The sequence below is a fragment of the Rhamphochromis longiceps genome, linkage group LG5 (genome assembly GCF_057381845.1).
Source record: "Rhamphochromis longiceps isolate RC_006_pf linkage group LG5, R_longiceps_female_GT1.1, whole genome shotgun sequence".
Taxonomy (NCBI): Eukaryota; Metazoa; Chordata; class Actinopteri; order Cichliformes; family Cichlidae; genus Rhamphochromis; species Rhamphochromis longiceps.
Window position 1 is genome coordinate 14,925,908 of NC_140561.1, and position 16,389 is coordinate 14,942,296.

General features: G+C 42.1%; 1 protein-coding gene across 14 annotated transcripts in view; it reads right to left on the reverse strand.

The window, feature by feature from the left end:
* celf4 (CUGBP, Elav-like family member 4) overlaps positions 1-15,163 on the reverse strand; it is a 90,141-nt gene extending 74,978 nt beyond the window's left edge. For all 14 annotated transcript variants that reach the window (XM_085406073.1, XM_085406061.1, XM_085406070.1 and 11 more), the window contains exon 1: positions 14,456-15,163. In XM_085406073.1, the coding sequence (XP_085262199.1) occupies positions 14,456-14,732 (277 nt within the window). In that variant the 5' untranslated portion in view covers positions 14,733-15,163. The remainder of the gene's footprint in view (positions 1-14,455) is intronic.
* Positions 15,164-16,389: the final 1,226 nt, after the last annotated feature.

Sequence of the window (16,389 nt, forward strand, 5' to 3'; positions counted from 1 at the left end):
AAAGTTGCTGTGTGGATTTGAATGGGGATACTGACTGACTGAAATTAACTGAACATAAATTCAACATTCAGACTTCAGCAAAGTTTATTATGCTTTTTTCACAGACAGACAGACAGACAGACAGACAGATAGACAGATAGATAGATAGATAGATAGATAGATAGATAGATAGATAGACAGACAGACAGACAGACAGACAGACAGACAGACAGACAGACAGACAGACAGACAGACAGACAGACAGACAGACAGACAGACAGACAGATAGATAGATAGATAGATAGATAGATAGATAGATAGATAGATAGACAGACAGACAGACAGACAGACAGACAGACAGACAGACAGACAGACAGATAGATAGATAGATAGATAGATAGATAGATAGATAGATAGATAGATAGATAGATAGATAGATAGATAGATAGAGGGTCAACAGTCAGACAAGGACCAGGCAAAGCTGATTAATCAAGAATCCATCTCCGGATGAATCATGTATCACTAAGAAGACAAAGTGAATTCTGTCATGGGAGTGGTCCCATGTCTCATCCCCCTGGTAAAACACTTACAGGATAAAGACTCCCATTAATATTCCTCTGAGCTCCTCGCCACTCCACCTGCCTCTCTCTTCTCCTTTCCTCTCCCTGTCCTATTATCCTGCCTCAGCGGACATCCTGTCCTGTCCCGTCCGCCTTGCCAACCTGCAAGATGGAGATGAGAGGACGATCCAAATGCAGAAGGGGGAACATGAATCATTACACTTCCTGTTGTTGCACACCGTCCGGGGAAGGAAGAGAGAGGACGCCCCCGGGGCTCCGATTGATTCCGGAGACTTAATTGGGTTTATTAGCCAAGATGTTGGGCCCCGTGAGGAGGCTCCCAGAGGCCGCGGAGTTCCCCCCCACCCCCCATCCCCATTCCCACTCTTCTGAAGGAGAAAGCCTGCGTAATTGTTTTCCCTCCATCTTCTGTGTCATTGTCAGATGGGTCCTGCGGGATTATTAGCAACCCCAGGTCCCTCAATAATTCATCCAGAGCTATTTATACACAGATGGAGAGTCCTCTAAAGTCTCCCCCAGTGAGATTATCTGACGCTTAGACAGACAGACAGAGAGAGGGAGAGCAATGAAGAGAAACCGGGCTACAAAGGGAAAAGCACGAGAGAGACAGAGAGAAAATGGGAGAGACGTACAAAGAGAGTAAGAAGGATGGAGAGAGGCAATCACAAAAAGAAATGCAAAGACGAGCAAAGCAAGTTTGACAGTGAGAATGAGAGACAGCAGTGGTTTAGGTAGGCACAATGACAATGATTCTGGTGTGCATTGAGTTTCAAGGTGAAACTCTCTGCTCTGTTTTGGCAAAGTGAACAAAAGCACTGTCCCGGGAATAGCATATCCTCACACAACACACATTAATGGTTTTTAATCTTCCCCCCTTTTTCCTTCATTTAACACAATTAAGATGTTTGCAAAGCTAACATGGACCACTAGTCGCTATAGGAAGGACAGATGAAAGACACTCAGGGATTTCCATATACAAAGTAAACACAGTTATCCATCCTTTCTAACGTGTCAGTGCGTAAGACCAACAAAACAGCAGCCAGCCATTTCTTAAATCACCTAATAATTCACTAACATAACATTAACACATTAGCATATTAACATTAGCGCATTAAACAGCTTCTAATCCCAAACAGATAGTGGCTGGGCTACACAAGGCTGCGCGACTGCTGGCTTTTAATAGCTTTGCAGATACCTGTGTCTTTCCGCCTGCAAGTTAAGGGGACATTTTGTTGTCGTCAGACTAATGAAGCCTTTGGCGCACAAAGTTGATTTTCAAAGTCCCTTTGTTGGCGCTCCAGCCGCAGATAATTATATATATTCATCCCCTTTGGCAGTCACTTTTATCCAGCTCATTTAGAAAGCTTGGCTTCCTCTTGGACAAATTGGGACATTGAAAGGCAGATTGGAGTGATAGTTTTTACATTTTGCATCGATGGCACATTAATCAGGGCAACTATGGCTATGGGAAAAGTCTCAAGCGCCCTCTGAAACACAAGCCATTTATCTGTAACAAATAGTATCGCCGTTAAAGCTACGCCTTTATCTAAATGCATTGTTTCATTCTGTATGAATATCTTCCGAAGTAAAATTCTAATTTCCCAAAACATGGGAGCTTAAACCTCTTCAACCTAAATCTAATAAACTGCAAATAAAATCTGGGTTTTGGAAATGGATTTGAAAGCCTAAAGCAGTACACACACACTGAGGTGTGTCAGCGAGAACATCACCTCAAAACATAACTGCATTTCTATGGATGCTGTGAACAGCAAATCTGCTCAGTGAACATTTTACATTTTGCTGTTTTCTTTTTAAGATAAGTTTCAAAATGTTTTCCCTTGTATAAAAAATATTAGACAGAATTCAGTATCTTTTACACATGAGAATAAAAAATGTTTGGATGGAAACGTTTTCAGAAAATGCCAATGCAAACTAATTTGGTCAAAGGAGCTTGCAACGAAAAGCGTCTGAAGCTCCTTTGACTACGATGACCTGGATGACTGAGAACCTTCACAGACAAACTAATTTGGTAACTTTTAATCAATGACTAACAATCAATGGTAAACTGAGTATGTCACTTACTTTTCATTGCTGTATACAATTAAATCATAATGAATAATAACACCTAGGTTTATAACACCTGCTTTAATGGACATAAAAATGATGTTGAGGAAATTCACATGACTGAACCTTTGTCTTAAAAGGCATAAACTGTAACACTACAAATGACTAGTGAATATACTGTTTGGTAATTGTGAAATAACTGTTCACTTGAGTTCAGTTAACAGTTTACTGTTTATTACTGATGGTTATTATGGATTTCTACCACTAGTTTGACATTTCTTCTAAACTACTGGTTTTTGTTAGCTTTAGGTAAAGCCAATGCCAAATTAATTGCTGCTGCCCACTGCGTCCTTACAGTATTGATGAACAGTCTATAAAGTAAGAACACTTTTCTCTCTCTCTCTCTCTCTCTGCTACACACACACACACACACACACACACACACACACACACACACACACACACACACACACACACACACACACACACACACACTTCTGTTGCTCCGGGGAAAGCAAAGCTTATCAACTACCCAGTGCTCACACACTCTCACACACACACAGACTTCACTGTCTCTATCTATAAACCCCATGAAATCATTCCACACCAAGTGAAGCAGGCTATGTATAGGTTTGGCCAGGGTTCCATCTCCTGTTCTGTGATTAAAGGACCAAACTAATAGGCTCTGTCTCATTGGGAACCTGTGTGGGGCTGGGAGAGACCTCCGAAGCCATTAAATTGCAAATCTGTAATAATTTGCTGAAGGCTTTCTGTCCAGATCATTCCCTGGGCTGATTTGTGCATTGAGGTAGCGTTCTGAATGGCCAAGCACAAACCCAGCTGAGCCCACCAGCTAGCCAGCCAAGTTAGTCTACAAGGGGCCACGCTCCAGATGTGCATGTACACACACACACACACGCACGCACGCACGCACGCACGCACGCACGCACACACACACACACACACACGCACCATATTTACTTTGCAAGAACCACAATACAAAGTTTCACAGCCTTTTTCACTTAATTTGCACCAACAATCTGCTTCTAATTAAAGCCAAATTAAATAAAGGCGTGAGCTAATACGCTTCATAAGTCCATGCAAGTTCAAACCTCCTTTTTGAGGTGCAGATTTGTGGAATGGAATCTTCTTAAAGACCATAAAAGATATTTTCTACATCAGCTTACATGTGATGAACACGAATGCTCGGTTATTTTTTCCAGGCAGCTATGTTTGACAGGGGGCTTTAGATTGCAGGCAAATCCCACGTCGCAGCTTGTTAACTTGTTATTTAACCCTATAACAACAAGTTACATATTTGATACCAGAGTTTTTGTGAGTTTTTGAGACCACTGTGATTTCTTTCCCCCTGAAAACCTTAAATAAATTGCACAATACACTTTTAAGCAGTAAGTTGCACAGAAGCAATAAGTTGCACAAATTTTACACAGTACAGCAAATACAGATTTCAACTAATTTTTCCATAAAGAAAGATCTGGTGGTTCTTCAGCTTTAACAGCTAGTCAGTTCCAAACTAAAATGAAACATCTGCATTACAAAAAAAAAGGAAGAAGTTTGTAAATTTTTACTGTTGTTACTTTTGGCACTTGAACTTCTTTCAGAAAAAGAAAAAAAAAATCCTGGGTTGTCCAGGATTTCTGCTGCATGAGATGAAATGCATATTGCATTCAATTTTGATGCAACACAGCTGAAGCATGCCAGTGACAATAGAAAACCTCTGTAATGCAGTAAGGCAAGGCAAGGCAAGGCAAGGCAAGGCAAGTTTATTTGTATAGCACAATTCAACAACAAGGTGATTCAAAGTGCTTTACAGAGACATTAGAAACAAGAACAAATAAAAAGCATGATTTAAAATTGAATAAAACAAGCAAATAAACTAACTAACTAATTAACAAACAAACAAACAAACAAACAAACAAACAAACAAACAAACAAACAAACAAACAAACAAACAACAGTATATAAAATCAAAACAGATAAAATCAGAACAGTAGATAAAATCAGTAGTTAAATGTAAGTTTTGAAATTTAAGCTTAAAGTGTGGATTTGGTGCTTTATTCAAACGCAGCTGAGAACAGGTGAGTCTTCAACCTGGATTTAAATAAACTGAGTGTTTCAGCTGATCTGAGGCTTTCTGGGAGTTTGTTCCAGATATAAGGAGCATAAAAGCTGAATGCAGCTTCTCCGTGTCTGGTTCTGACTCTGGGAACTGATAAAAGACCGGATCCAGATGACCTGAGGGATCTGGATGGTTCATACTGGGTCAGGAGGTCATTGATGTATTTTGGTCCTAAACCATTCAGAGCTTTATAGGCCAGCATCAGAACTTTAAAGTCTATCCTCTGACGGACAGGCAGCCAGTGTAAGGACCTCAGAGCTGGACTGATGTGGTCCACTTTTTTGGTCTTAGTGAGGACTCGAGCAGCAGAGTTCTGAATGAGCTGTAGTTGTCTGACTGATTTTTTAGGTAGACCTGTAAAGATGCTGTTACAGTAATCAAGCCTACTAAAGATGAATGCATGGACTAGTTTTTCCAGGTCCTGTTGAGACATCAGATCTTTTATCCTTGATATATTCTTGAGGTGATAGTAAGCTGACTTTGTTATTGTCTTAATGTGTTTTTCTAAGTTTAGGTCTGCATCCATCACTACACCCAAATTTCTCGCCTGGTTTGTGGTTTTTAGATGTATAGATTGAAGTTCTCTGGTGACCTGTAATCGTTTTTCTTTGGCGCCAAAGACTATTACCTCAGTTTTGTTTTTGTTTAGCTGGAGAAAATTGTGGCACAACCAGTCATTGATTTCCTCAATGCATTTACCAAGAGCCTGTACAGGGCCTCGGTCTCCTGGTGACATTGTGATATATATTTGTGTGTCATCTGCATAGCTGTGATAGTTTATTTTGTTGTTGTTTATAATCTGTGCCAGTGGGAGCATGTAGATGTTAAACAGAAGGGGTCCCAAGATGGAACCTTGGGGAACTCCACATGTGATACTTGTCTGCTCAGATGTGAAGTTACCTATTGATACAAAGTATTTCCTGTTTTCTACGTATGTTTTGAACCAGTTTAGTACAGTTCCTGAAAGACCTGTCCAGTTCTCCAGTCGTTTGAGTAATATGTTGTGGTCAACTGTATCAAATGCTGCACTGAGATCCAGTAAAACTAGGACTGACATTTTTCCACTGTCTGTATTCAGACATATGTCATTAAACACTTTGGTCAGAGCGGTTTCAGTGCTGTGGTTCTGTCTAAAACCTGACTGGAAGGCATCGTAGCAATTATTCTGTTTTAAGAAGTAACTGAGCTGTTGAGAAACTGCTTTTTCAATGATCTTACTTAAAAACGGGAGATTTGAGATCGGCCTGTAGTTGTTCATTTGTGTCTTGTCAAGATTGTCCTTTTTCAGTATAGGTTTGATTACAGCAGTTTTTAGTGATTCTGGAAACACACCTGATAATAAAGAAAAGTTGACGATCTGTAACAGGTCTGACTCTAAAGTCTTTGAGACCTTTTCAGTAAAAAGTTGTTTCTGTCCACAAGCGACCTACGCAGCTGCACCCTCACGTGAGCAACTTTAAATAGCAGTCAAGATCAAACTTCAAAAAGTAGCATGTGAGGAAAATCCACAAACAGACACACACACCACTGACAAGTATACAAGTCCAATTAACATGTTGTCAGAGATCATGCTAATATGGAGGGCACTTCCTTATTTACCCCTGGGGCACCTGGGCGCTGCAGGGGTCTAATTCTGCTCCCATCCCAGGAAGGTCATTCTCCCTTCTCAAGCCATGATGGCCACAGAGTAGTGCTTAAATCTGGTAAAATGCAGCCTATAAATTACAGCAGAGGACAGAGGGGTCAGAGCCTGGCATGGAACTGGGCCAGGAGCTATCAATCTGCCGGGGCCAGCGAGGGCGACATCTGTCTCTGGGACTCCCTCACTCTTTTTACTTCTATCTCTGCCTGTCGTTTCCCATCCCTGCTTTTCGGTCTTTTCTTTTCAGCCCCTTCCGTCTTCCCTTTCGTTCCTTTTTCTCACTCCGTGTCTGTCACTGAACAATCTCTCCATGCCTCCATTTTTAGACTGCACCTTCCTTTACAATCTCCGCTCTCCTTCTTTTATATCGCTCTGGCTCTTGATATTCTCTTTTTGTCTTTGTGTGCAGCCCCCCACCCAAGCGCTCTCCTCCATGGATCTCCCTTGCCTCTTTTCACGCATTCTCTTACATCATCCCTGTTTCAACATGTCTCTAATTCTGCTTCCCTCTCTCCTGCTCTCTCCCCCAGTCTCTCTCGCTCTCTCTGTCTAGAGCTCCTTGTCGTTTTACGCACTCTTGCACCATCTCCCTCTGCAGCGATATGTTTTGGTCTATCTGCTCTCCAACCAGCAGGACAGAATAAAGCCTTGATGTACTTTCCCTCAATGTGATGCCAATATCATTTGAATGGTAATATCTGATGGCAAAATGCACATTTTGGAGGGAATGAAAATGGACCCAGTGGGTATTCAGAAACAAATACAAATTTGATATACAAATTCAAAGCTGATGTCGTTCAGGATTGTGCAAACTACACATTTTCCCCGAACAGAAAACTGAGCAGTTACAAATCTTTTCTGAAGCAAGTAGCTAACTCATGAAACCACACTTATATATTACAAAGAGAACAAGTAGTTTTGATATGAGGCTAACTCTGGAAGTCAAAACTTGTCAAGCCTAATTTACAACAAACATGTCTGTTTGGTTGATGCTTTTCCTAGTTTTGTCAGAACATCTTGCACTACATTTGCTACCCAAACCCTCGAAAACTTCCACATAACTTATTAATCATCCTCCATTTTCTGAATCAAACTTGCCTTTGAATAATTGAGGGGGCTCTTTGAAAAGCCCTAACCTCCATTCCCACCTTCCTTTTACAAGTCAACGTGGTGCATTTTTAATTGGAGGGGGCATGAAATAGGCATGAAGGGAGATGGGAAGAAACGGAATTGGAATCAGGGACGCTCAAAATGTGGCAGTCATGGCGCAGCGTATGAGGTTGTATGCAAGCATACAGAGAAGACTAAATATGCATCTGGCCTGACAAGTCACACATGCTTGACAGACCATGAGGTGTTTTCTGCGTGCAACGATAGCACACGGCTCATGTAATCCCTGCCTTAGAATATCCTAGCAGATGGACCTAGATACGCCACTTTGAGTTATGCTTAGCAATTTGGTTGAGAATAAACATCAATTCAACTTCCTATAAAGCATAAATCTCCAAAGCCGAATGATTTGTTTAGTCTACATGAAACAGTCTTGTAGGAGCTAAAACGGTAATTGAAAGTACATGCATTACAGTCTGAAAAAGCTGTGTCTGTTTGCAAGGTAGTAGCAATGATTTGCTTTTGTGATATTAAAACCAAATTTAGCCTCGAGAACAATATAAGAAAGGGTCAAAACAGAAACAATATTAATCTATTTGAACGGGGACTGAAAGGAATGAGAGTCCTTTGGAGCCGGATATGTAACAAGAATTAATGCTTGCAGGGTATGCATTAATGGGCCATTGCCACAGTTGGCTGTGACAAACTTTGGTTCTATTTTTCATATTGCTGCTGTGTCATGCTGCTATTTCCTTGTGGAAAGCCTCTGCAGTAGAGAGCTGCAGCTGGGCCCGTTTTTATGAGCATACTGAGATTTTGAATCAGGTTTGGACCCAAGATATATTAGTAAGCATTAAAAAAAGTCACTCTTGAGCGCTACTGTGGCTATGATTGAACTCACAGCACTGTAAGCACATGTGGCACTGTGTTTTCTTGTATGCTGATACGCACAGATCACATAATTCTAAACTGTATGCATATAAAAAGATGATCAGATGACAGATATATATAGAAAATGTATATATACCTCGCTTTAAATACACAGGTGCACAGACACAGATATGTGTATTATAAAATTTCCGACCATAATGCCTCCTGACTGTGCAAAGCTTGATAAAAGGAGCCAGAAGTTCTAATCGAAAAGGCAAAACACCAGCTTCTAACTTCAAAAACAGAAGAGATTCATAATCCTTTGACTGCTGAACAAAAGTAACTATTGTTAAACCTTTTACACTCAACAACCACATATAGAGTGGAGTGCCTGTGTAGTTGTATGCCACAGATAAGTATTCTAGAAATGAAACTAAATGCAAAATCTAGACAGTTAAACAAAGAAAAAAGACACATATTTTTTTATATTAGCATACATGCAGCTCCATGACAATGCTTTTATATATCATCTCTATCATTTCGAAATACATTAAAATTTTGAAAAACTGAAGGAAACCTTATTAAGCTGAAAGGAAAAACAAAGCTCTTCCTCACAGGAAGCTCTATGATTAGCACTGCAGACTTGAACACAATCAGCAGCAAAACAAAATGAAACTCAAAAAAAACATGTAAGACTTTCCAACATTTCAAAATTATTGCATTCTCCATCTCCACAATCGGCCACCGGTGCTTGAAGCAGGGGGCGTTGAAGTAGTATTAAGGGTAGCTAAAAGATTGAGGAGGCCCAAAGCATCAACTTTTAAAAAATTTACCACAAAGCACAATAATATTTAACTGATGCAAGAGCCTTGAAAACCGAAAACATTTACCTCTCCAAGGAGCACTTGTCAAAAAAAGGTTGTTTTTTTTTCATCCTCTGAAAAAAAAAAGCACACGGGGGCAATGAACACAGCAATAAGAAAGCAAGATTAGGAAACAAAGACAGAAAAAAACGCAGATTGTGGCGCAAGCATCTCAGCAATCTTTTTATGAAAAACTAAAAAGCCAAATGTTGTTGAAAGATTTAAGGCATGCTTTATTTGAACTCAGCCCTGGGTTAACTCTGTCAAAACACAAGAAAGCTTTTATAATGTACATACAAGTTTTTCAAAGAGTCACCTTAAAAAGTGTTGGAAACATCTGTTGGCCACAACTTTATCACGTGGAACAGGTTTGAACCACAAGGCAGTTGTTTCTAATTTTTGAATTCTAATTATACAAAAATGATGTGCATTGTGTTAGTGGAGGAAAGAAACAGTTATTAGAAAGTATGCTGTTGTTATTAACAAAAATTATTAAAAGATAAAAAAAGAAAGTTTGCTGCAGGTTGAATGCTTAGTGTGTGTCAGTTGATTTGCATCAATCTTGAGGACATGAAATGAGGTGAACAGGCAGGTGCACAGCCTTCTCTTTACATAATTCTCTGTGTATGTAAAGGTCAGTGGTTTAATGAGAGGACTGCCGAGGTCAGGGGAGCCAGAGGGCTCCACCTCTCTGACAGGCCACATAACTCCAAACCTGCTGTTAGCATGCTAATCCTTGCACAAGCTCCATGAGCACTGCCTCCTTTGGCTTGGTCAGACCATCTCTCAGTGTGACTAACTGGCTCCCCGCTCGGCCATAAGCCAGCCCCCATCTGACAGTCCCCTCCAATAATAATGGACAACAGAGGCAGCACTGGTTTGACAACGGTCCTCGTGACAAATTAGACTCGTTGTACTCCTCATTCTGGCTCCGCCTCTCGATTTCTTCTTGTTGCTTGGCAGTTCTGGGCTCTGCCAGGGCAGTGGGCGCGGTATGGCACCGGTTGTTGAGTTTACTTTGGTATGAAGTGCCTTCCTCTACGACACATGCTGCCTTTCTCCCTGACGAAACACTCGAAATCGATGCGTCTTCATAAATTTGGAGCACAATGTGAGACCTGAGCGTGCATTCTGAACGGTGCTGAGTGGAACACGGACCAAGGAGACAAGGAGCACATAAACATACACACTCACTCACACAGTCATCCAAAACTGAATGCGAAAGGAGGAGAGGGAAGGATCCCACAGAGAGGATGATGCAACCGGAGTGAAATTTTTCGGCCGGAACGCATGCTGCATTAACGCAGACCTGCAGGACGAAAACACACACCCGTACTTCGTTCTTTTTCTTGTTCAAAGCTAAATTTGGTTTTATTGCCCCATTTTTTAAAAATAAAAATAAATAAATAATTTTTTTTTGCATCCAACAACCTGTAACATACAATTTCCTGAAAAAAAAAAAGATCCTTTCATGTTACTGGCATCATGACTTTCTGGCCTCACTGAGAATGATAAGCCAAATGAGCTGTTCTGTTCTAAATCTGCTTGCCTGACAGATTCAGGTGAAAGAGCTATAATATCTAAAGTGAGGGAATTCGAGAGAACCATAACTCCCTTTATGACCTGCACAGATTATAGTCCCCATCTGCAGCATAAGGCATCTGCAGTATGGGTAAATTTAAACAAGATTACAGTCGGTCATTACACTACATCTCTGCTTATTTGATTTCAATCATATTCCATCGTAAATATTCAAATAAATTTCTGCAGTATTGATGGACTTATAAAATGGTTTAACAGCCAATCCATTTCTTTTCATTGGGTTAGTAGTGTCTTGTGTAAGTTGAGAAAGCCTTATGAAAGGGTGTAGTCTCGGCCAAAGACCTGTGGCGCCTCGCTTACATCACTTCCCAGGTCAAAACGGACAATTTGGCCCAACTCTAAATGAGTTTTCAACACCTGCCTTGACTTTGAGCAACTCTCCAGCTTTGTAACTACTTTAACTGTCGGAGCCTATGGCGAGAGCCGCTGCTAATGTATTTAGTTTGACCAAGGACAAATATATTACTCACATTAAATAAGCACCAAATGAAACAATGGCCCTAAAACAAACTTGGTGACAGTTGTGTTTGCTAAGAGGAAAGAAAGATGCTGACAATAAAGGTTTGCCAAGAAATACAATGCTGCGTGATGATGTGACAACAGTAAACAGTAGATAACACCTTTGGTTATTAAATGTGCTCCCCCGTATCATCACAGCTCAATTGCCCCAGTGATTATTACACGAAATCAGGTTGATGAATAGTGCTAGCAATCACATCTACACCTGCTCTTCTTGAATGGATCTCCACCTCCCATGCAGCATTGCCAGAGAAAAGAGAAAGGGTTGGCTCTTTGTGCTCGCCGTCCCGTTGTGCTTGGTAGCAGCAACAGCAGCAGCAGCAGCAGCCGGTGACCATTATAAATGGCCTCTATTAGCATGGCTGAGTCGCAGAGGGGAGAGAAATAAAATCATTGGGAGAATGTAGGCCTGCACTGGTGTCCCTGCACCCGCTACCAAGCTCTGTCGACCTCCGTCCCAAGCTTCCCTCCTCCCCTCCATTCCAAGGGGACACAATCCTAAAGACTAGATTACTAATGATACATGGGGTCATTATGGGGAGGGTTATGGCAATAGTATCACAGGCACAGCTGACAATAGCAATAAGAGGGGTAGCTTTCTTCAGCGGTAGCATTACCATAGCAAAGGCTGTTCTTTATGCCTGTTGATGTATAGCAGAAAAGGATGAGGGTCTTTTATTTCCTGCCATAGCAGAAAAAGCTGTGTATTATCTCCCTGAAAACCATGCTTAGGTCTTTGTTAAAATGCCATGTCTCTGTGAGTAACGTTAAATGAACACAAAAGTATCCCCAGACAAGGCATTACCATGTTAACAATAACAGTTACCAGCTACGTGCTACATGGAAAAGCAGAGGTAGAACAAAATTGTAAAGTAAATGGCAGTCGATCATCTACAATCTGTGGTTCAAGCTGGGGCTTTGTACTACCACAACCATTACAGAACAAGATGCACTGTCACTGAACACACAAGGTGTCAGTGCATAAAGTGAAGAGAAAAGAAGAGCGAAGGAAGGGAAGGAATGAATGGAATCAAGCAGAGTTAATGAAAAGGAGAAAAGATGGAAGAGGACTTTTCTGCTGGACAGTTCTATAGACTTCACTCCACTGGAGCATTTCACACCTTAAAGGGTCATCATGCCCTCAGCTTGATGCTCTCTATTCTGTAAGAGGACAAATGCAAACAGTCTGAAGAAACTGAAAGGAAAGGGGAGAGCCACACATATGCGGAAAAGCTGACAGGGAAGCGTAGCAGCTTGAAAGCCAGTTCAAATGTGTTCATACATAAAACTGCTATCAAATTCGTTCACATGGATTAATTTCACTTTCATTTCTGCAGATCAGTAATGGCTCACTGTACCTAGTTCATGCGATATTGTGCAGTGTTCAATAAGCCCAGTGTGACGACAGTCGGTCACTTTGCCCGTTATCCGTGGGATGTACTGTCTTTTACTGCTAATTTGGGCATCTTCTACGGAAACCTCAGGGTGCGGGGGAAACGCGGCCTTCAAACAGCTCGCAGTGAGCCAGTGAGCTGGTAAGCCAAGGAGTAGCTGGTGCCTCGAGCTAGTTAAAATATGAGCACAGCGGGGGCTCGCTAATGAAAGCGGGGGCTCAGCCTGGGAAGCAGGACCGTATATCGCAGTTAGGAGACAGTTCTTAGAATCAGCTGGCGAGCCATGCCTATAGTTCTGGGGCCACTAGTGATTAACCGTCCAACAGGGAGTCTCTACTACAGCTGGGCTATTAATAAAAGATACACCCCCCTCCTCCTCCTCCTCCTCTTCTCCTGCCTCTTTGGTTCCCTCAATGTCTGCACACACTCTCTGTCCTCTGGAATTTATTTGTATATCATAATCATTTCCTGACACATGGTGGATGTCACACATTGTTTGCACGAGGCAAAGGTTCAGGGTGGGGGGTGATGGCTTAAAAGGCAAAGGAGAGGGGTCCTGAAAAGTGGCAGCTTACTTTTCACCCTGCGATGTGTCCTGCAGGTATAGCAGATCAATTTGTGACCTCTCACTAGATGGTGATTTCCACAGAATGACTATTCCCGTGAGAGTAGAAAATAAAATGCAAGGGTAAGGCACCATCATTCATGCTGGAGCACTTCAATTCTTTATATTACACCAGAAGGGCATATAACACTGTTGCATCAAAAGTTTATGATGATTCACTGTCGTCAATTCTATAACAAAGGCAACCCTGACAGGGTCAGTCATTGTTGGTACAGAAAAAGCTATTAAGGCAGTATTTGATTAGAATATTTCAAAACTGGTTAAAATAATACCTCTATATGCAATCACCACTTTAGTGCGATTTCTTCTTTTTATTTTTATTTTTAAGAGGGAATCACTTCGATCACCCAAACCTGAAACACTGACAAAGGCTTAAATGCTGCACAAAATTACAACATGCTCATAGTCCTTCCACTGTTGCACACGTTCGTGTACATGTGCACGCGCACACCCTCCCTCACTCACTCCCTTCCTCCCCCGCCAACTCATCACAACCCCCACCCAACTACCCCCCAACACACACACACACTGAGCGACTTACAGAATGTATTGCTTTGAGGCAATCAAACAGCCTCCCTGCTATTGCAACGTGAAAACACCAGGTTAATAATCAGGATTCAGCAGAGTGAATGAAAGCACGTTTACAACCGCTGGACTAGATGTGTGAATACTCCCGTGCACACTATAGGAACATTGGTCCTCCTAAAAATCACCCCCCACACATATTCATGCCGTCGTGACTCCCGATTCGTGACACTCTTATGCTTGCATATGTGTGTTTAATAGGGTAGAAAATGAAGCACTGATTTTGGGAGCCAGTGACAAGTCAGACGCTGGAAATAATGTCCCCCTCTACGTGCCACAAATGAAACAAAATGCGAATAAACATGCAGAAAAGTAATTCAAGCTCCAGCACTATAGAAACAATTGGCCAACAATTGCGCTGCTCTACCTATTAAATCCCGCATGATTCAGGCGCCCCGCTCTCACCAAACGTGTGACAGATTTCACTCTGGCAAAAACAAATAGAGCCATAGGTGTCGCGGGGAATATGGGCATAACCCACCTTTGTGCATGCCCGTGAAGCGGTCTTTGAGCACAGTGAGCTCGTAGATTTTGCCGAACTCCTCGAAGAGGGGCCGGAGGTCCTTCTCATCCAGGTTGCGGGGGATCTGACCGATGAAGAGTTTGATGGCATCGTGGTCCTTCATGGGGATGGTGGCCGGGCATCCCGCCGGGCTGTGGCTGTGGTTTAATCCGTTCACGAGCCCGTTCGTGCTGGCGGAGACCACACCAACACCGTGCACCGTGCCGTCCACCTGCCCGTTGGTTAAAGTTGCCATCTTCGGACCGGCCAGTGAGTTGGGATGGGTACAACAGCAGCAGATGGTAATGGTGGAGTCTCGTTTTACGTTGGAAAAAAGCTGGTGGAAGTCTTGGTCAAAATTTGGTTCCGAGACCAAGCCGTACCAGGGATGGTTCCGCTCTCGTCCTATCAAAGCCAGTATTTACAATGATTTGAAAACACATGAAGCATTTGGCGAAGACGCATATCAAAAGCGCGCAGTGCCGTTGGTCCCGGTGGAGGCTTTGATTCCTTATATTTATGTCCTAACCAATAACTCGTTCATTGATTTCATAAAAGAGAGAGAGAAAGAGAGGGAAGAAGAAGGGGGAGGGAGAGAGAGAAGAGAGAGAGAGGGAGAGAGACCAAGAGCGTTCACTGTCTATTTACACCCACGTTCCTTCGTCCCAGCTTCTTGGCACCCTTTTATTTTTTTTGCATTGAGTCTGTAAGGGTGTCTTCTCGGTTTAAACGAACAGGGTCGGTTCGATCTCTGCCAGAACAGAGGGGAGGTTAGAATAAAGGGGGGGCGCTTTAAACTCGGCATATATAAACCCAGCATATTTCTGTCCCCCCCCTTTTCTTCGGCAAGTAGACAATGGTACATTCCACCGAGGGGAGAGGGTCTATAAATAGAGAGATATAGAGAATACGGTCCTTTGTGCTCCTACTCAGAGCAAATAACTACACTTTCAAGAACTTAAGAATGCAATACTTGGGTGACTGACAAACACTCACACACGCAGATACACACAGACAAAGACTCTCTCTCACACACAGTTTTTATCAGGAGTAATAAGCCGTACAGCTATTTTCAGAAATGTACCTACTATTAAGTGAAAATAAACATTGACCACAAATTGATGGTGTCTGCGGTTAATCGGAGGTTTATTTATTGTTTTATGTGCTTAAGTCACTCTGCATATCCTTCATCCACCTTCCTCATCCTCGACGGCAGCAGCAGCGAGTCGCTGCATCCTCGCTTCGCTCCAGGACGGTGGACAGCTCCGTGGTGCTGAAACACAGCCTTACAGGCGAAGCTCAAAAATACACGAATGGAGAATTCCTCGCACGGCTTCGACTGTTCGCTGTTATCAAAAGCAAGCACAGCTTTTTTTGCAGCGGTTTAGACTACGTATTATTATTACTTTCTTCTGCCGTTTCGAAAGTCACACCGAATAGATTATTTCATTTTCAGAAAGGGGAAGTCTGTGAGCACCGCCGAGTGGCGTAGAGAGGGGGCACAAGGAAGAAAAAAAGGAAGAAAAAAAGCCATTCGGGTTATTTCAGGTAATGAAGACAATGGGGTGGGGGGGGGGGCGACTACATTTTGATTCCATTTACACCAGAAATGAGCTCAAAATCATAAAAAAGAAAGAAAAAAGATATTTCCTGATCATTTGTTGATCATTTGATGAGCTAAACATTCACTCAGCTTCTTCATCAAATCGTTTTAGTTTACGAGCCTGAAGGCACCAACAAATCTGAATTTAAATAAAACCGGAGGCCTTATTCTGATTATTTTGGCAGTCCTTCATTATAAAATTGACAGTTTGAGCGAGTTAGGTGTTTACACATTTCCCATTGAAGGCATGCACCAATTAAAGGCGTGCTTATGTCTGTGATAAAAATGGACTAAACAGAATAACCTCTGT